Source organism: Pseudorasbora parva, chromosome 19 (assembly GCF_024679245.1).
Source record: "Pseudorasbora parva isolate DD20220531a chromosome 19, ASM2467924v1, whole genome shotgun sequence".
NCBI classification, from domain to species: Eukaryota; Metazoa; Chordata; class Actinopteri; order Cypriniformes; family Gobionidae; genus Pseudorasbora; species Pseudorasbora parva.
Window position 1 is genome coordinate 28,109,750 of NC_090190.1, and position 21,181 is coordinate 28,130,930.

At 37.3% G+C, this 21,181-nt stretch overlaps 1 protein-coding gene across 3 annotated transcripts in view; it reads right to left on the reverse strand.

Annotated features, from left to right (window-relative positions):
- Window positions 1–19,467, reverse strand: part of LOC137048506 (cilia- and flagella-associated protein 44) — a 44,833-nt gene extending 25,366 nt beyond the window's left edge. For 2 of the 3 annotated variants that reach the window (XM_067426737.1, XM_067426736.1), the window contains exons 1-20: window positions 19,410–19,467; window positions 18,917–19,076; window positions 17,661–17,823; window positions 16,310–16,412; window positions 15,962–16,178; window positions 14,241–14,355; window positions 13,967–14,131; window positions 13,666–13,821; window positions 13,497–13,544; window positions 12,365–12,464; window positions 12,172–12,266; window positions 8,284–8,493; window positions 7,489–7,599; window positions 6,846–6,998; window positions 6,344–6,586; window positions 3,682–3,824; window positions 3,242–3,521; window positions 3,101–3,156; window positions 690–852; window positions 462–592 (exon numbers count right to left, since the gene is read on the reverse strand). In XM_067426737.1, the coding sequence (XP_067282838.1) occupies window positions 462–592; window positions 690–852; window positions 3,101–3,156; window positions 3,242–3,521; window positions 3,682–3,824; window positions 6,344–6,586; window positions 6,846–6,998; window positions 7,489–7,599; window positions 8,284–8,493; window positions 12,172–12,266; window positions 12,365–12,464; window positions 13,497–13,544; window positions 13,666–13,821; window positions 13,967–14,131; window positions 14,241–14,355; window positions 15,962–16,178; window positions 16,310–16,412; window positions 17,661–17,823; window positions 18,917–19,076; window positions 19,410–19,452 (2,855 nt within the window). In that variant the 5' untranslated portion in view covers window positions 19,453–19,467. Of the gene's footprint in view, window positions 1–461; window positions 593–689; window positions 853–3,100; window positions 3,157–3,241; window positions 3,522–3,681; window positions 3,825–6,343; window positions 6,587–6,845; window positions 6,999–7,488; window positions 7,600–8,283; window positions 8,494–12,171; window positions 12,267–12,364; window positions 12,465–13,496; window positions 13,545–13,665; window positions 13,822–13,966; window positions 14,132–14,240; window positions 14,356–15,961; window positions 16,179–16,309; window positions 16,413–17,660; window positions 17,824–18,916; window positions 19,077–19,409 lie in introns of those variants that run through there. The other variant, XM_067426738.1, reaches the window with a different exon arrangement.
- Window positions 19,468–21,181: the final 1,714 nt, after the last annotated feature.

A 21,181-nucleotide genomic window follows, 5' to 3' on the forward strand; every position in this document is an offset into this window, starting at 1 on the left:
GACTACATCACTGATTATAATGGGTTAAATTGTCTTTTGTCGCGCCACATCGCACCACGCTGCTCGTGTCCAGTGTAGACATAGTTTAAAACTTATAGGAGAGTATAAAAATTATATGTAATCATCCTGTCATTGACTTTCTATCATCTGTAGAACACAAAATATGATTTTTGTTTTAAGATTTTAAAAATGTTTTTGTCCATTCAATGAAAGTCATAAGAGTACAGTGTTGTTTTGGACCCCACTCACTGTCATTGCATGGACGGAAAAGATCAAAATATCTTCTTTTGTGTTTCACAAAAGAAAGTCAGTCATACAGATTTAGAACGAGGATGAGGATGAGTAAATAATAAGATCATTTATTTGGTTACATTAGGAGATTTACAGAAAATTTAAGGTAAAGTGGTATTTAGAAGAAAGAAAAACATGTAAAGTAATGGATCTGTGTGGAGGTATAGTACATTGTCTGTAGTTTGTTGAGGCCAATCCGGTGTTTCTCCTCCTCCCAGGCCAGTTCTTTCCTGACCTCCATCACTCTCTCTTCAGTCTGTCTTTCAGTCTCCGTGTGGAAGCGCAGGTCCAGTTCAAACTCCTACAAACACCAATGAAATATTCTGTTAGATCATTGTGTCAGTGTAATCATTACACTGCAATAGGTGAGTGAGCAGGTAGGCGTGAGAGCTGTGCACCGAGCGATGGAGGCGAATGTGTTCAGGAAGGCTTTGGTTCTGCTCCAGTAAAGCTTGAAATCGACTCTGCAGTTCAGCCAGCTTCTTGCGCCGCTCCTGTTTCCTCTCTTCAGCTTCCTTATGCATGCGGTCCAGCTCCAGCTTCTGTTTAGATGTTTCAATGCTGCACACACACACACTTATGCTAACTAAACAAGCACCATGCATAATAATACAAAATGGAAATTCAGTCATTATATACCCATTATTTATTTACTGGTGTTTTTAAAGCCCCAAGATGCGATGGATAAAGAAAAATAGTATTTCTTTTTTTTGTGATTTAAACAAAATCCCTTTTTTCTTGTTTTCTCAAGATGACAATTTATTTATTTTGAGAAAATAGCAGCCTCAGCCCCGTTCTTAATTTTAAAATCCTTAAAGGGGGGGGGGGGGGGGGGGTGAAATGCAGTTTCATGCATACTGAGCTTTTTACACTGTTAAAGACTTGAATTCCCTTCCTAAACACAGACAAAGTTTCAAAAACGCTCCACTTCATTCCTCCACTTTGACATTAAGCGACTTCAATGCTTCAGCACAGCATTCCGGGAAGGGAGTGCTGCATTTGAACCGATTTGAACGCAGAAATGACGGGAAGCTTCACAACATCGCTTCAGTCGCATCGCAAAGTGGATCTCCACACTCCAAGAAGTGTGTTTTTGACGGAGCGGTCCCAGCGATAAAGGTTCGGTCCTGCTTTGGAAGCAGCCGGTGAGTAAAACTGCTTCAAATGTCTGTGCTCTTGGCTATCGTCGCGTGAGTAAACATCAGTAAATGACACGATCGCGTGCTTCGTCATTCAAATGCGCTAACGGACTTCATTGCTGTTCTATGTATAACGTTACACTACTCTGACGTGCAAAACCATTTTGCTTGCTACTGCTAAGGTTTAGTCGCATACAATAGTCCATAAACCAAATCATGTCCTCATAAACTGCGAGTAAAGACACACAAATGTTGACAGGCCACTAAATACAGTACATATCACAGAGACGGACGTCCTGCTGTTGCTGTTTCTATTTCAGCCTCCGAATTAGATTCTGGATCATATATCTATTAGCTGAGCTCGATAGCCATGAGTTTCTCCACGCTTGAGGACGTCACCGCTTTGCGCATTCGTCATTCTTTAGCTCCGCCCACTCGATACGCCTCCAGGCGCTCGATTTTTTCCGGAAAGACTCGGTACAGCATAATAAAACTAAAGACTTTTCGGAGATATGAAGGATGCAATACTACTCTATAGGCACTCAAGATTGACATGAGATTGACTGAAAATGAGTGTTTCACCCCCCCTTTAACCAAATAAATTCAGTACAAAATAAATACAATACTATAAATATGGAATAATTAATAAATAACAGGAAAGCTTTACATTTTATTTGGCTTTATAAAATCAAGAACAGTGAACAGTGTCTTATTGTAACATATCTTGACTTTATGTGTGATCCATGTTATTTTCTCATGATAAATAAGTTACGATTTTGACCATTTTTATTAATCCTAAAAACTGCATCAAGGTTTCTTGAGCACCAAAGTAGCATATTAGAATCATTTCTGAAAGATCATGTGACACTGAAGACTGAAGAATTGGCTGGTGAAAATTCCTCTTTTCATCACAGGAATAAATTACATTTCAAAATATATTAAAATAAAAATGTGGTGTCTTATTTTTATTTATATTATTTTTAGTTTTTTTTAATTGCAATACTATTTTTTTCAATATTGCTGCTTTTACTGAATTTTCGATCAAATAAACGCATCCTTGGTGAGCATAAAAGGGTTAAATAGTAGTTTATTACCTCTGTGGCCCACTGGGAGACTATGGCACACATGTCTCCCATGTCTCCACACGTCTTTGTAAGTATATAAAGGCAAAATCCATCACCTTATTACACTCATTAAACCCATCTACGGCATGATGACTCGATTCTTTCGAATAATCTTACGAATATCTATTGATCTAATATGACTTCTGACCTGTAATTTTGCCAGAATCTACTTGTCAGCCCGAAGAGAACTGGCACCCCGACTTAGCCTGGTTTCTTCCAAGTTTTTATTCTCAATTCTGGCCCTGAAGGAGTTTGGGTTCCTTGTCACTGTCGCCTTTGGCTTTTGGCTTGCTCAGTTGGGGACACTTCAATTTGAACTGTATTACCGATCTGCCCGCATTGACACTATATGATAATTGAAAATAGCTAGATGACCTCACCGTTTTCACCAGAGCAGCTATACAGCCGAATCAAATTTTGTTTCATTATTTTCCTGTTAACACTGTGAAGCTGCTTTGAAACATCATTGTAAAAAGTGAAAAAAAGTTTATAAATAAAGGTGACGTGACTTGACTTGACTTGCTTTATTTAAATACACATTGTCACCTGTAAGCAGAGGGATCCTCTATGTCCTGTGCTGCTTTTTCCATCTCCAGCCCAGCCTGTTTTCATGACAGAGTATGGTGTTAAAGTTTAAATGCAGACATACACATACTTACCCACCCTCAAACATACATATACACTAACCCGTGGAGAGGGCACTTTGGCATGTTTGCGCTGCATGGCTTTCTGGAGCTCTTCCTCTGGCAAACAGCTGAAGGAAAAGATGTTGCCATCCCCTCCTGCAGTCAGGACAAACATGTCATCAAAGCTGAAGTGGATGTGGCTTACATGGCCGTAATGGTTGTCATGGACACTGAGGGCCCAGTACGCCTGCATGGAGCTGAGCTGATGGTCCGAGGCCTGTATGGGGTACACCCGAATACTGCCATTCTCCATGCCACACAACAATAACTGCCTGCTGGAACTAAGACAGGAAGAGTAAGAAGTAAGGTATGGAAAATATCGACTTTTTGATTAAAAGATAAATAAAAATATAGTGATTAAATGAAATACATATCAAATAAGGAAACAGGCTATTAGAGAAAAACATGCACACATAGATACACCAAGTGGAAAAACCTTACTTAAAAGTGATGGTGAGAATGGGGTTATGGTCTGTGTCATGCACAGGTAAGAAGAAGAAGGGCTCATCTTTTCTCTCTAATGGATCTTCGCTCTGCTGTTCAGAGAATTTGCAGTGGTACAGATACCCTGAGTCATAGCCACCCTGAAAGAGAGTAAGACAGGGAAGGGGGGGTTAAGGAGGTAATTTTAGTGTCACACAAAGCACATTTATTAGTAACATTAGATGTTATATATATATATATTTCTTATTCTCACCAAGGCTGCATTAATTTGACTGAAAATACTTGAAAAACAGTAATATTTTGCAATATTATAACAATTTAAAATAACTCTTTTCCGAAACTGAATATACACTATATTGCCAAATGTTTTGGGACGTCTGCCTTTATATGCACTTTAACTTTACTGACATCCCATTCTTAATCTGTAGGGTTAAACACGGAGTTGGCCCACCCTTTGCAGCTTTATCAGCTTTAACTCTTCTGGGAAGGCTTTCCACAAGGTTTAGGAGTGTGTATATGGGAATTTTTGACCATTCTTCTAGAAGTGCATTTGTGAGGTCAGGCCCTGATGTTGGACGACAAGGCCTGGCTCGCAGTCTCCGCTTTAATTCATCCCAAAGGTGTTCTATCGGGTTGAGGTCAGGACTGCACAGGCCAGAAAAGTACCTTCACCAAACTCGCTCATCCGTAGCCAGACGCTTTTCCACCATCTGGCCAAACGGTTCTCATTGCGTAATCATTCTATTCCATGCCGGTCCAGGCCAGTTGGTACAGTTCTGGTTTAATTTCCCACTGTGGGGCTGATAACAGCCGCTCTTTGGAATGCAATTCAAAAGCATCAGCCCCTTCCTTGGCAACACAACAGTTTACTGATGATATGAGATGTAAAAATCAACCGCATTATGGAGGATGATCAGATATTTATTTTATTACTAATTTGTATTTACATCACTCAAATAGATCTTAGATAGCTACAAAAAAACTGCCTTGGTAGCCCAGCTACGGACCAAGTGACCAAAGTAACCAATCCTGATAGCCAACATCCCTTCACAGATTCTACCAGCACATTTAGCTAACTGGCAGATAATTCGGGGCCGAAAACGGTTTGTAATTGTGCATACCAAGACGTAACCAGTGTTTTTGAACATTTTCTATAACCACATTTTTTTACCAAATTTAATAGTCCATAGAATATTTTGCTTTATGAATATCTATGCAATACATCAAAAGAAAGAGCTGAGCCTCTTATTTTAAACAAAAAAATGTTTTATTCTAGCTTCATGCATTCTTTTTTTTTTTTATCAACACGAACATGGGTAGGTTTCATAAAAAAAGCAACATTTTAAACAAAAAGATCAAATTCCGGATCAGATTCAGAACGATGATCAAACACAAAGGGAGGAGATCGAGGCCATCAACACCCCTAATGCTTCACAGTCCTCTAGCTTGTCCTGGGTCCGTATCTCATTCAGTAACATTAGATAGTTTTTATTTCTATGATGTTTAATGTTGATGATCACGCTATTTTTCATATGCATATGATTACATACGATCGCTTGTTTTACTCCGTCTTCCTCGTCTGTGTTTTGATCAGTTTTGGCCAAGCCCAACCCCTGAAAAACAACCCCCACACCATACACTTGGCATAACTTTACACTTTACACTTGGCATAAGTCAGGCAAGTACAGTTCTCCTGGCAACCGCCAAACTCAGAATCGTCCATCGGATTGCCAGACCAGAGAAGAGTGATTTGTCATTCGAGAGAACACGTCTCCACTGCTCTAGAGTCCAGTGGCGGTGTGCTTTACACCATTGCATCCAATACTTTGCATTGCACTTGGTGATGTAATGCTTGGATGCAGCTGCTCGGCCATGGAAAGCTATTCCATGAAGCTCTCTATGCACTCTTCTTGAGGTAATCTGAAGGCCACATGAAGTTTGGAGGTCTGTAGCTATTGACTCTGCAGAAAGTTGGCGACTTCTGCGCACTGTGCACCTCAGTGTGCACTGACCCCACTCTGGGATTTCTGGGATTTTACGTGGCCTACCACTTCGTGGCTGAGTTGCTGTTGTTCCCAATTGCTTCCACTTTGTTATAATACCACAGTTGAAAGTGGAATATTTAGTAGTGAGAAAATGTTGTGAATGGACTTATTGCACAGGTGGCAACCTATCATGGTACCACGCTTGAATTCACTGAACTCCTGAGAGCGACCCATTTTTTCACAAATGTTTGTAGAAACAGTCTCCATGCCTAGGTGCTTGGTTTTATACACCTTTGGCCATGGCAGTGATTGGAAAACCTGAATTCATTGATTGATTTGGAGGGGTTTCTCAATACTTTTGGCAAAATAGTGCATTTTAAAATGTAATCTTTTCTTGTGACAGCAAATCAACATTTTCACAATTCACATTTTCACAAGTCACATTACGCTTCAGAAATCATTCTAATATGATGATTAGCTCAAGAAATAATTCTTATTACTGTCATCGTTCTGCTTAATGTTTTTGTGGAAACAGTGAATCTTTGATTAATAGAAAGTTTAAAAAAACTTTTTAGCATTCATTTGAAATATAAATATTTTGTAACATTAAAGATGTCTTTACTGTCATGTTTGATCAATTTGTCAAATGTATGTATGTAAGTGTATGTTTTTACCATAGAAAGCCAGAATGACCCTGGTGTTGAGTAAAAGCCACATTTTAGAGGACTGGGTTGATGTGGAATGTAAAGAGGAGGCAGTTCCGCTTCTTCCTCTTCCTCTTCTTCTTCTTCCGCTTTCTCCTGTAGTTCCTCCTCTGTGGCCTCCGGCTTCTGCTCCAACATTTTCTTCAATCCTTCCTTCCTCTCTTTCTCCTTCTCCTCTTTTCTAGCCTGCCTGAGTGCTATCTCGGCATTTCTCTACAAACACACATGCATCCAAAATTATAGAAGTAGAACATTAAACATTATAGACAATATTACAGGCCATTGCTGTGATTTTAATCATTTTGTTTGTATAATCACTGTGCATATTAATAATTAATTTTAATAATGTGAATCCCAATCAATATTATTAAAATTACATTTAGAAAAAAATAGTTTAATAATTAAAATTAAAATAAGACAACAATACAAACTTCAAGAGAAATAGAGAGAGAAGAGAAAGTCAGTGGGTAACCTTAATTCGGGACTTAATGCTTCTGAAGCAGAAATGCATTGTGGGTAGTCCTGAGAGCTGGAATGTGTTTCCACCAGTCTGAGCTCCAGGGTCAGGACACTGAACTTCCACCACGTGACCATTTTGACAGAAGATCAGCAGAGTGTTTTTTCCCTTTAAAAACATACACATACACAAACATTCAGTGTGCTTCGATATATGATACAATTTCTGTAAAAAAAAATTGTCATTTTTTGTTGGTTTAACTTAAAAAAGTAAGTAACCTGGTTGCCTTAAAATGTTGAGTTTATTGAAATTAAAATTTTGAGTTGGTACAATGAAGGAAATTTGTTTAATAAATAGAAACTCAAACTATTATTTTATCTGAACCACATAAAAAACGTGATAAATCATGAAAATAGCACTATTTGGGATGTTTCACTGCGTCATCAGAAATAAAACACACACACAATTACCCAATATGCTTACAAAATCTTTTAATAATATTTTAATAAAGGTTGTCGAATTTGTTGTATTAACTCAAAATTTTAATTTCAATGAACTCAAAATTTTAAGGCAACCAGGTAACTTTTTTTCTAAATAATTTTTTACAGTGTAATTTTAACAAGAGCCTCAGTGAGTTGCACAGCAAACTATCACTCACATGTGACTGAGGTGACCACTCCAGGCCTTGCACAGGCCCTGGGACAGTAACAAACCCAATCGGCTCATATCTTTCTCCCACCGTAAAGAAGAAAACAGTGCTGTCTGTGCTCTAAAGAGAAAGAAGACAAAATAATATCATATTAACACAGCAGAATATTCTGACACAATCATACTCACTCACTCACTCACTCACACACTCACATACTCACTCACTCACTCACTCACATACTCACTCACTCACTCACTCACTCACTCACATACTCACTCACTCACTCACACACTCACATACTCACTCACTCACATACTCACTCACTCACTCACACACTCACATACTCACTCACTCACTCACTCACATACTCACTCACTCACTCACTCACTCACTCACACACTCACTCACTCACTCACATACTCACTCACTCACTCACTCACTCACTCACTCACTCACACACTCACACACTCTCTCACTCACTCACTCACACACTCACATACTCACTCACTCACTCACTCACTCACTCACTCACATACTCACTCACTCACTCACTCACTCACTCACTCACTCACACACTCACTCACTCACTCACTCACACACTCACATACTCACTCACTCACTCACTCACTCACTCACTCACTCACACACTCACTCACACACTCACTCACTCACACACTCACTCACTCACTCACTCACTCACTCACACACTCACTCACTCACTCACTCACTCACTCACTCACTCACTCACTCACTCACTCACTCACTCACTCACTCACTCACTCACTCACACACTCACTCACTCACCCCAGTAGCCATGATCATTCTATTTCTCTCATAAGCAATGGCTGTGACAGGTGCATTGTGGGGCTTGAGAGCTTGTCTAAGGCGGAGTTCAGCATCTCCAGAGCGTGTGCGCCCTGCAACCGTGTGCAGACTCTGAGGGTTATACAGCTCCAAGAGACGTACCACACCATCATCAAAACCAACAACCAGCAAACCCCCGCCACTGTTTAGCTGTGAAGACAAACCACGCCCTCCATCAACATCCAATATACACACATATTTGTACTATACTGGTTACTGGCCAGTATTAGAGACTTTTAAATGTATATGTATTGATTAATATTGTATATTTATTTGTGAAAGCCTTTTATTACAATTAAAGGGATAGTTCACCCAAAAAATTTAATTAGGGGAGCACAAGGCACAATCTAATGCGGCTGTCACAAATCAGGCCTCTGGGGCTCCTTCTGATCGCCACCAGAGGGCTCCCTTACCTCAATATTTATCCCCACTCTGGACTTCATTACCCATAATCCTTTGCCCTGACTCATCAGCCATTATTGTTTACACCTGTGTGCCATTAGCCTCAGTCTATATAAACCATGTTCACTCTGCCATTCAGGGTGAAGTCTTGTAAAGTGTAACACTGCAATTCTGAGCGGTCGCCCATGTTTATTGTCTCTTAGTTTTGGATCACCTGACTGTCTCTGGACTACTCTCTTGCCTGCGTTCCCTGCTTTGTTGTGTTGTGTTTGTTTGGACTGCCTGCATGTATTTTGACCTTGCCTGAACTCTGGACTTCGATTGTGAACTGCTGTCTTAATAAAGTTGCATTTGGATCCCCAATCTGTTGACTCATCGTTACAGAGGCATTTGTTGTAACATGCATGGTTTAACACTTTCCACACATGCCAGGATGACAAAACTCTGTGTATTTACTAGATGCCATAACAACATTATTTAGAGAAAGAATTGCACCAAAAATCAACAAACATTTATTTAACCATAGCAAACGTACATTTCTAACTTAAGTTTATTTTTCATCAATGTTTTTGTTTTGTTTATTAAAAATAAGACAAATCTGATATTTTAATCTTATATCTGTTATTGAACAGTTGAGATTGTTCTTTAATGCTGATCTAACCACAGAAATCTGTATATTTTTGATAAATAAAAAATGGCATTATTTTATTTTAAAAAAGTTAATAATTGTATTTTATTGACAAAATATTTTAGTTTGTCTTGGATTTTTTATATCAGGTGACATTTTAAGCTGTCATTTGGTCATGTTATATCATGCCCCACATGTGTTACAATGTACCCCACATATGGGGCATGGTGTCACATTCTGAACCTCGAATGGATTTATGCAAACTGAGACAGTCAAAAAGCGCTAGGTTGTGCCCCACTCTCCTCTACACCATGATTTGCTCACCCTCAAACCATCCTAGGTGTATAAGACATTCTTCTTTCAGATAAATACAATTAGAGTTATATTCAAAAATATCCTGGCCAATTCAAGATTTATAATGGCCGTGAATGGCAGCCCAAAATATTTAGCCCAAAAAAGTGTATCCATCCATTGTAAAAGTAATTCACAAGGCTCCAGGCAGGTTAATAAAGGCCTTATGAAGTGAATCGATGTTTACCGTATTTGTAATAAAAATACAGAAATACAGTGGGTACGAAAAGTATTCAGACCTCCTTAAATTTTTCGCTCTTTGTTATAATGCAGCCATGTGCTAAAATCATTCAAAGTTCTTTTTTTTCTCATTAAAGTACACACAGCACCCCATATTGACAGAAAAACACAACATTTTTGAAATATTTGCAGATTTATTAAAAAAGAAAAACTGAAATATCACACGATTCTAAGTATTCAGACCTTTGCTCAGTACTGAGTAGAAGCACCCTTTTGATCTAATACAGCCATGAGTATTCTTGGGAAAGATGCAACAAGTTTTTCACACCTGGATTTGGGGATCCTCTTCCATTCCTTCTTGCAGATCCTCTCAGTTCTGTCAGGTTAGATGGTAAATGTTGGTGGACAGCCATTTTCAGGTCTCTCCAGAGATGCTCATTTGGGTTTAAGTCAGGCCTCTGGTTGGGCCATTCAAGAACAGTCACAGAGTTGTTGGGAAGCCAGTTATTTTAGCTGTGTGTTTAGGGTCATTGTCTTGTTGGAAGGTGAACCTTGAGTACTCTGGAGAAGGTTTTCGTCCAGGATATCCCTGTACTTGGTCGCATTCATCTTTCCCTTGATTGCAACCAGTAGTCCTGTCCCTGTAGCTAAAAAACACCCCCACAGCATGATGCTGCCACCACCATGCTTCACATTAAGTCTGTTTTGGACAGGTGATATTTTTCTCCACAATTGCCGCTTAAAATTAAGGCCAAAAAGTTCTAACTTTGGTCTCATCAGACCAGAGAATCTTATTTCTCACGAGCTTGAAGTTCTTCAAGTGTTTATTAGCAAAGTTGAATGTGTCTTGCACTGAGGAGAGGCTTTCGTCGGGCCACTCTGCCATAAAGCCCCAAATGGTGGAGGGCTGCATTGATGGTTAACCTTCTAGAACTTTCTCCCATCTCCCTACTGCAACTCTGGAGCTCATCCACAGTGATCTTTGGGTTCTTCTTTACCTCTCTTACCAAGGCTCTTCTCCCCAGATAGCTTAGTTTGCCTGGATGGCCAGCTCTAGGAAGGGTTCTGGTCGTCCCAAATGTCTTCTATGGAAAGATTATGGAGGCCACTGTGCTCTTAGGAACCTTAAGTGCAGCAGAAATGTTTTTGTAACCTTGGGCAGATCTGTGTCTTGCCACAATTCTGTCTCTGAACTCTTCAGACAGTTCCTTTGACCTCATGATTCTCATTTGCTCTGACCTGCACTGTGAGCTGTAAGGTCTTATATAGACAGGTGTGTGGCTTTCCTAATTAAGTCTAATTAGTATAATCAAACCCAGCTGGACTCAAATGAAGGTGTAGAACCATCTCAAGGATGATCAGAAAAAAATGGATAGCACCTGAGTATATGAGTGAATACTTAGGACCATGTGATATTTCAGTTTTTCTTTTATAATAAATCTGCAAAAATGTCAACAATTCTTAGTTTTTGTGTCAGTATGGGGTGCTGTGTGTAAATTAATGAGAACATTTATTCATTTGATTTAAGCAAATGGCTGCAATATAACAAAGAGTAAAAAAATTTAGGGGTCTAAAAACTTTCCATACCCACTGTATCTATATCTAACAAAATATAAAGTAAAATATCTGGCTAACACTAACACTCTCAAACAATCTCTACTGACTTTGTATTGCATGAAGCCTCCTTGTAATTTCTGATAGATAGGGTGTACAACAACTAGCTAAAAAAAAACAGAATTACATATAAGCTACTGAACCATAAAAGCCAGCTTTTAAGGAGACTAAAGTGGATACAGGCGATAAGATGTGAAGCATCAGCAGGAAATATGCCATCATGTGCCTATCAGGTTCATATCCCGTCACCGATTACGCTCTCCTCCAGTAGTTCTCAGAGTAAAATATGTTGTGCTCTGTCTCAATTCCCTGTATCCACTTTTGTGTATTAAAACACTTCTTTATTTTGGGTCAACAGCTTATAAAAACTTAGTTCTGGGTTTTTTAGCTTTTTCGCTGTACACCCTGTCACTTAGAAGCTTTTAGGTATTGTTCTGTTATTTTGTAAGTCATAAATGACAAGGAGGTAGCTTCACGCAATACAAAGTCAATTGAGAGGGTTGGATTGTTTTCCCCTCTGATGGGCCTGGTTTACAGATTATAGTCTCTATAGTATCTCCCAGAATTTTAATATTGGACATCCCTATTCACTTCCACCCCCCCACTGCACAGAGAGTATATAAACATGTTTCTAAGAGGTTCATTTTCATTACCATGTCTGAGGCCCATTTGAGCGTTGTCCCTCCTTGTTTGAAGCGACTTATCGTGAGCTCTTTCTTTGAGAGAAAGTCAAACACCCTGACAGAGGCTGTGTAATATAAAGAGGTATTTGTCAATGTTTACAGAAGCACATTACAGGTATGTGTATGTGGGTATATGTTTTGTCAATGCTACATTTTTTCTTACAGTCCAAGGCTGTAGTAGCCATAAGGTGGCTACTTTCAGAAACATCCATGCCCTGAATGGCACCAGCATGAAATGAGAAGAGACACTTTGGATCTTGGGTCTGCAAAATAAAAGACCAGAAAAATGCTTATTTGACCAGCCATGAAAACAAAATTAATGTTAGTAAACATTATTCTTAGGGTGAACAATTAATCCATATAAAAGTTAATACACGGAAAAAAATGTTTGGCGTCTATGATGGCAGTTTGACGGCTTGGGTTTGAACAGTGGTGGGTCAGCAAGGCCTTCTCCGCTGCCCTAATCACTATCAGAATCATGACTTCAATTTTAACATATATTTTCAATTAATGTGTGTTAAATAATTCCCAATTGTCTACCGGTATCTTAATTTCATACATTTTCTCTTGGGGTGCTTCCAGTAGTGTTCCAGATTTCCTGATTTCGAGTTGGCGACAGCAGGGCCATCTAGCAGGCGTACAATAACGTCAATAACATCTTTTGATTGGATGGTCAGAGAGCGTACTATAACTAGGAGCTTTTTCAGAATAACCAGCAAACCGCACAAGATAAAACATCTGAAGATTTAATAGCGTTTTTATTTTATTTTTTTATCCACAATGGCAAGCAATTTTCAAAATTCCCATATACAGCCGTCACAGTGACTAAACACTATTCGAACTGATAATGATGTTTTGTGTACAAATAATCAGTAGCCTATTTTGTTAAGTAGGCTATAATGAATTTTATTTATATATTTTTTATAGCCTACAGTCAACCCTGGCTAATCCGGCCCCCGTTTTTTCCGAGATGAATGTGATTAATTTTTTTTCTTGTAAAATATATGATTTCATTTTTTATATCGTTTTTATTATATTATTTTCAACATTTTCATACTGTAAAATCTCCAGTTCTGTGGGTTTATTTAATTTTTAATGATAAAAACTTTCTATTATCTTTGAACCTCACCTGAAATAAATTTGTCATACTTTTGATTGTTCAAAACAGTTGGTAAGATTTTTCAAGAACCATTAATGCTGTTGCTTGTTAGTATGGAAATATGTCAGCACTGAAATAAAATCAGATGTAACTTCCGGTTCACTGGGGCTTTAAGCTTCTGTTTAAAATGACTCACAATGTTGGAGAATGAGAGATCCAGTTTCCAAATACTTCCTTTAGAGTCCTGTTAAAAATCAAACACACATACACAAAAAAACATAGTAGGTCTTAGATGGTTAAAACATTTTAATAAATAAATAAAGCAAGCAAGTTCCACATCTAAAAAAAAAAAAAAGATGTAATACCTGAGCAAACCAAATGGAGGTTTCCGGGATGGAGCTCTTGACCATAGAGTACAAGCTGACATTACGGCCTACTGTTATCTCATTCATGGGTTCTGTCTCAAACAGGCCACTGTCATCAACTGCATCTGCCGTGTCTATGGTCTCCAAGTTCCAGCTCTGAGGAAAAAGATGGACAAATTTCTTTAAAAGCTTTTAGAAAACAAATCATCCTCTCTGTGTAATATTGTGTAATTTGTTTCACTTTTTAGCAACAGCAAAAATCAGTGAAGTAGCATAATCTCACTTAGCAACCTGTACTTACTCTGACTACACCATCAGATCCTATAGTCATTAGTTCTCCCTCATCCAGATTAAACTGGTAAATGGTTCCGCTATGACATGTGCGTCTACCTTTACGGCATATTTCCACCTTTATCAGACCCCCCTCCCAGAGGAGCATATTGCCCCACTCTGATCCTGACACAACCTGAGCGAGAGAGAGAAAGAATTAATTTCTTCAAGAACATATTTCATTTAAAAAGTGTGTAGGTTTGTATGTGTGAATATGCAAAATGTAAGAAGGTGCTGAAGAAAACCTTTCCATCGGGAAGCTCCACATATCCTTCTATATCTGTTACAGTTGTTTTTCCGAAACTTCCTAGCAACCCTTGCAATTTTAAACCAGTGAAGGTACTGGCCATTTTCCAGAATCTAAAAAACATTAAACTCAAACTCTCTTATCACATATATACTGTTCAAAAGTTGAAGGCCAGTAAGATTTTGTACAGTTTTTGCTCACCAAGGCAGCATTTATTTGATCAGAAATACTGTAATATTGTGAAATACTATTACATTTTACAAAAACTTTTTTTTATCCTGTATTGGCAAAAATGCAATTTTCAGCATCATCAATCTAGTGTCACATGACCCTTCAGAAATCCTTCTAATACAAGGCCGTAACAATGTCTAGAACATTGGGGGGATCAGAGTTGTTGTTTTTTTGGAGTTTTTTGGTGGTGTATTTAAAGCTGCTGTCCGTAACTTTTTTTGTTTTCAAGATTTACAAAAATTATGTTGCATTACCATTACAATGAGAATGTACAACATGAATCCACTTTCCAAACCGTTTTTTTGTCTTACCCTGAATCATTATAGTACACTTATAATAAGTGTTTATATTGGCACTATATTTTAGGCCAGACTGGTACCGCTGTGGAGGAGCACGGTCTCTGTGTGACTCGCCATAGACATAAACAGAGAGAAGTAGCTCCAGCTGTTCTTCCGCAAAATGCATGTAGTTCTGTATATTAACCACTAGAGCGCAAAAAGTTACGGACTGCAGCTTAAAAAAAGGAATAATTAAAGGATTAAAAGAGATTTAATGTAAGAAGATGTAAGAACGGTAAAATAAGTTCTAGGTCTAGTGAAGTAATTTATTTATTAACTCTTTGCAAAAAATAGTTTATTTTAAACTATATCACACATTTACATTCGTTTATATGTTTAATATGTCAAAAATGAAAGGAAAAAAAATCTTGTCTTGTCACATTCAGGTATTATTTACATCATTTAAATTCAAAATGGCAGAATTACATTTAAACAGTTCACTTAATGCATCGCTGTATGTTACTATGGGTCGTTACACTTATCCATCATAACACAGTTGTCAAATATTAAATATTTAGATTATATATTACCATGCACTCTTTCACTGTAAAAGCATTCTCATCTTCAGCAAACATTATGCCCCGCCATCTTTGATTTGATTGGCCATAATTTTGACATTGACGACCGCTATTAGACCGCTGAGGCAGACCAGCATAAGCATGTACATTTTTAAACTGACTGTCATCCTAACAACAAACAGAGCCATGCGTAATGGAGAACAGAATTAAGAAATTTAAAATATTGGTGGCAACAATTTGGCCATTTCCAATTATTGGAAGGACTTGTCTCCTTTTAAAGCCAAGGTGGTGTTGGCCCTGATCTAATATGCTGATTTGCTGATCAAGAAAAATGTATTTTTATTCTCACTGTTGAAAACGGTTGTGCTGCTTACTATTATTGCGGAAAACATGATTCATTTTAGGATTCTTTGCTGAACAGAAAGAATAGAAATATTATTTTTGTAACAATTATTTAATTTAAAAAGTAAGCACCCTTGCTGAATAAAAGTAAATAACAAAAACAAATCTTACTGACCCCAAATCTTTGAAAGGTGTAAATATTTTCTTAACATACAAAAAACATCTTTGAAAGATTAAAAAAATGCTTTCAAATGTAAATACATAAGTGAATAAATTATAGTAATACAGACCTAATGTGACCAGAGCCAGATGTGGTGAGCTGTCCGACACAGTCAGGCGAAAAGGTGACCCTATAGACATCCTGAGCAAAAGCTTTATTGCACAGTGTCACTTGTTCTTGCCTCCAGTCCCACAGTGTAAGCATGTAGTCTGGAGCACCACCCACACTGACCAGTAAAGAGCCATCACGATTAAAATCCACATAGCTATACATGGTGCCTGTGCCCCCTTCACATTAAACACAAACAGAATAAAATGATGTATGTATGATTCTGTCTCACATCACATCACATCTCATTCAAATTTAAGTATTTGAATTTGACTATTTTAAGACATTTGATCTGTCACTAATGTCCTACCTCTGAGGATCCTGTAAGGCCGCAGGGATGGGTACTCATATATGATGATATTAGGATGATGGCCTTTCTCTGCCATTGCAAAATATTGCTTACTTGGATGAACCTTTGAAGAGATAAAAGGAGATATTAGGTCTTAAGATTCACAAAAAATTGTATAATAATCCAATAGAGACAGAGTGACACGTGTCGTAATCTGACCACGCCCTCCACCCATCAAACCCTCTCCATTGACTTATGTATTGCGTCGAGCGGCCTCCTTTGTCATTTTGTAATTATAACAAAAAAACAGAACAATGTCTAAAAAGCTGCTATGTGACAGGGTGTACAGCAAACAAGCTCAAAAACCCAGAAACAAAGACCCAAAAAAACAAGCATTTAAGGACAAAAAAGTGGATACAGGCAATTGAAACAGAGCGCGACATGTTATTACACTGTTATTACAATGTTATTAGGCATACTGAATGTCAGGATCCCAAAATGTACCCATTCTTCCTGCTGAAGCTTCACGTCTTATTGCCTGTATCCACTTTTATCTCCTTAAATGCTCATTTTTTGGGGTTGACAGCTTATAAAAACTTAGTTCTGTGTTTATTAATGTGTTTGCTGTACACCCTGTCATCATAGCAGCTTTTAGACCTCGGTTTATTTTTTGTTATAAGTCAGAAATGACAAGGAGGCAGCTTCATGCAATACATTGCGGGTCTGACGTGCAGTGTGAAAGGGACTATATAGTCACATAAATCAGGGGTTTTCAAACTTTATGATGCCAAGGACTCCCACATGTGATGAACCTTTTATGAGGGACCGCTTCCAAAAATCCATCTATATATTTTTAGACAGAATTTTAGACAGAAAGCCCTCGGACTAAATCTAAAAATATCTTAAACTGTGTTCTGAAGATGAACGGAGGTCTTACGGGTGTGGAACGACATTGGGGTGAGTCTTTAGTTAAAGAAATTTCATTTTTAGGTGAACTAACCCTTTAATGTTGGATATACACACCTGAAGAAGATATTTTTAATTTAAAAAAGATTGTATAAGCAAACTTTCACAATAAATGTATGTACTGTGTTCATGTGTACATACTGTGTTAAGAGCCTTACAACCCCAGTGAGCGAGATAAAGTGAGGAAAACTCACTAGAAAGATGCAAAGCAAACATGCAATTCAGGAAAGTATATGTATACGGCAATAAAGGAAGGAAATATTTAGAAATTAAAACAGTTTGAATGTTCAGTAGAAACTAACACTTTTGCCTTTTCTGGGGACCCCTTAGAACCTATAAGAGGACCCCTGGGGGTCCCCTGACCCCAGTTTGGAAACCGCTGACCTAAATAACAGTATTAATGTACCATGATGGCTCCAATGCCGCCCCCGCTGCTAGAGCGGATATAACGCTGCTCTTTAGTGTGCACATCCAATAGGATGAGCAGATTTCCAGCAATGAAGGCCAAAATATGCTCATCCAATAGCTGTAGGTTTCCTCTCCGCCCACAGTCATAGCCAAACGAATGTCTGGGCTCAGTTTAAGAAGCAAATCAAATGGAATGAAATCTTCCCAAGACAACAAACCTATTATATACACTGTAAAAAAAGTTACCTGGTTGCCTTAAAATTTTGAGTTAATTGAAATTAAAATTTTGATTTAATACAATGAAAATTTTTTGAGATTCGACAACCTTTATTAAAATATTTTTTAAGCATATTGGGTAATTGTGTGTTTTATGACGCAGTGAAATATGCCAAATGATTTAACAATTTTTTTATGTGGTTCAGATAAAATGAGTTTCTACTTATTAAACAAATTTCCTTCATTGTATCAAATTTTTAATTTCAATACACTCAAAATTTTACAGCAACCAGGTGACTTACTTTTTTAAGTTAAACCAACAAAAACCAACAAAAAATGTTTACAGTGTCAAAAAGGTCAAAAGTTGGGAATAATAATACGATTTTTATTGTTTTATAAAGAAGTCTCATACACTCAGCAAGGCTGCATTTATTTAATCATTTATTCCTGTAATGGCAAAAATTAATTTTCAACAGCCATTACTCCAGTCTTAAGTGACACTCAATCCTTCAGAAAATTCTATTCATTATTATTGGTGCTCAATTACTATTAATGGTTCTAATAATATCAATGTTGAATTTTTTGCGGAAACCATATAAATAGAAAAATAGAAAGTTAAATCAACAGCCTTTATTTGAAATAAGGAATATACTAAATTGTATGTAACAATATATATATATATATATATATATATATATATATATATATATATATATATATATATATATATATATATATATGTAATATTTTGCAATATTACTGTTTTTACTGTATTTTTTAACAAATAAATGCAGCCTTAGTAAGCAAAAACATTTTAAAAATCATACTTATTTCAAACGTTTGACCAGCACCATGGATGGATGGATGGATGGATGGATGGATGGATGGATGGATGGATGGATGGATGGATAGATGGATAGATAGATAGATAGATAGATAGATAGATAGATAGATAGATAGATAGATAGATAGATAGATAGATAGATAGATAGATAGATAGATAGATAGTATTCATTTAGTGTTAGCAGCTGTGGATACGAGAGGTGCAGTAGGTTCTGTGGGATGTTGGAGTCTGCAGTGATGAAGGGTCTGGAGCACAGGTCTTCATAGCTGTAATACATGTCATGTGGGATAAACTTCTTGTGCTCTTCTTCAGGGTTTCCATCACACTCTTCAACCCCCTCAACATTTGCCTGCTCTGAAATTAAAATGCCATTAAAACGAATCCTGTAAATTATGTTTTTCTGTCACACAAATGAGAAAATATATGTAAATATGCAAAGTGTATGTGCTATGTTTGCATACAATTTTGTTAAACAATTTTAATATTTATTTACATGAAAATAATTGTTTGTTAGACGAACAGATGTCAAGTTTGTATAGGCTAACGTTACTGCTTGAGGACCATGAGTTAGAGAGTTCTGTTTATGTTTTTTTTTGTTTTTATCAAATTTGCCTAAATACTATGTATAAACGAGAAAACGAGCACACTGTTTTGTGCCAAAATGACGAATCAAAAGTGTTATTTCACCTTGTAAAGTAACTTCACGGTTTAGCGTCTCGGAATCGTCCATCTTCGTCTGACGGCGTTGCTTAGCAACCGTACACTTCGCGCAATGTTCACTGGGAATTGTAGGTCTCTCTCTCTCTCTCTCTCTCTCTCTCTCTCTCTCTCTCTCTCTCTCTCTCTCTCTCTCTCTCTCTCTCTCTCTCTCCATACATTGGACTGCCAGTAAAATTAATATGTGGGACCAACATTATTCAGACACTTTTACACCACAGACTGAACGAAATTAAGCATTGAACCATTTCATCTTTCCATCAAATGTACGTATTTGTAGGCTACAGCTAAAATAACCGGAAGCAGATGAGAACTGTATCGACACAATCAAGTTACAACTTGAGCATGCGCTCTTTCGTAGAACATTGCGCAAAAATGCCACTAGATGGCAGTACAGCGCAGTGGTCAGCTTTACTAGACTGTCCATAATAATAGTTGCTACGGCAGACAGATAATAGAAGGATCATGTTTGTTGACAAAAGATTGTTTGAAAGATTGAAAGCATAAACAATATGTGAAATACAATGACATTTCTTTTACAGAAAGCCAAAAAAGATGACATGCAAGCACACTCTTTTCAAATGCGAGCAAACTCACCTGCTCATACAAAACCTGCATCACTCAGCAATGACTTAGAAGCCTGAACACACACACACACACACACACTTCTGCTCACACGCACATAAACACACTGTCCCCATTTCCCACACAGCCATAAACAATCCACCCACACACATCTCTCACAGACAAAACCTCTACTGGCCTCACATGCACATTGGATTTTATTTGTTTATTTATTAGTTAGTTTGTTTGTTTATTTGTTTTTTTTTAACTCTCATTGCTTTTAAAGTAGAATGGCAGGAAGTCAGCATCACAGGCCCCTTTTCATGTTTTTATTACTCTAAAACAAGAAACAGCATATTGTAAAAAATGCAAACACACAAAGAACAAGAAACAAAAGAAAGAACTACATGATGATGGGATAGTTTCATCTTAAAGTCACCATGAAATCAAGTACGGCCCTAAATTTTATCTTGTTCGAGAAGCTATTTGAAAATATATGAAGAAAAGACTGTATAGCAACTTCTCTTTCATGGTTGCTTCAAAGCGATATTTGAAACAAAATGAAAATTCTATCATCATTTGCTCACCCTTACGCTTCCCAAACGTTTATGGCTTTCTCGTTCATAAAACGAGAAGTTATGAAGAATGTTCTAGCTGTTCTGAATCTGTTACATATCATTAAAGTGGATGGAGGGTTGTCAAACTGCAAAAAGGTTAAAAAGCCCAAATACAGTATCCTAAAAGTGGTCTACATACAACTTTGCATAGCCTACTTTAAGTACAAAAATAGAGTATTTAAAATTAAGTAGCCTATTTTTGTCAAGTCACCTTTATTTATAAAGCGCTTTACAATACAGATTTTTTTCAAAGCATACATTTACAGTGATAAACAAATAATGATACAATGATGCAGAATTAAATTTAGCTTTAACGCATCTATAGGCCTATATATATATATATATATATATATATATATATATATATATATATATATATATATATATATATATATATATACATATATATAGTTTTATCTTAATGTTTTAAATTAATGAAGAACAAAGATTTGCAATTTGAAAATATGAACAAACATTTAACAAAATTGTAGGCCTACCGTGATTCGTTATTGATTTAGCTGTTTTCACCTAGGCTAGATTCCACCATAACACGCCCCAAAT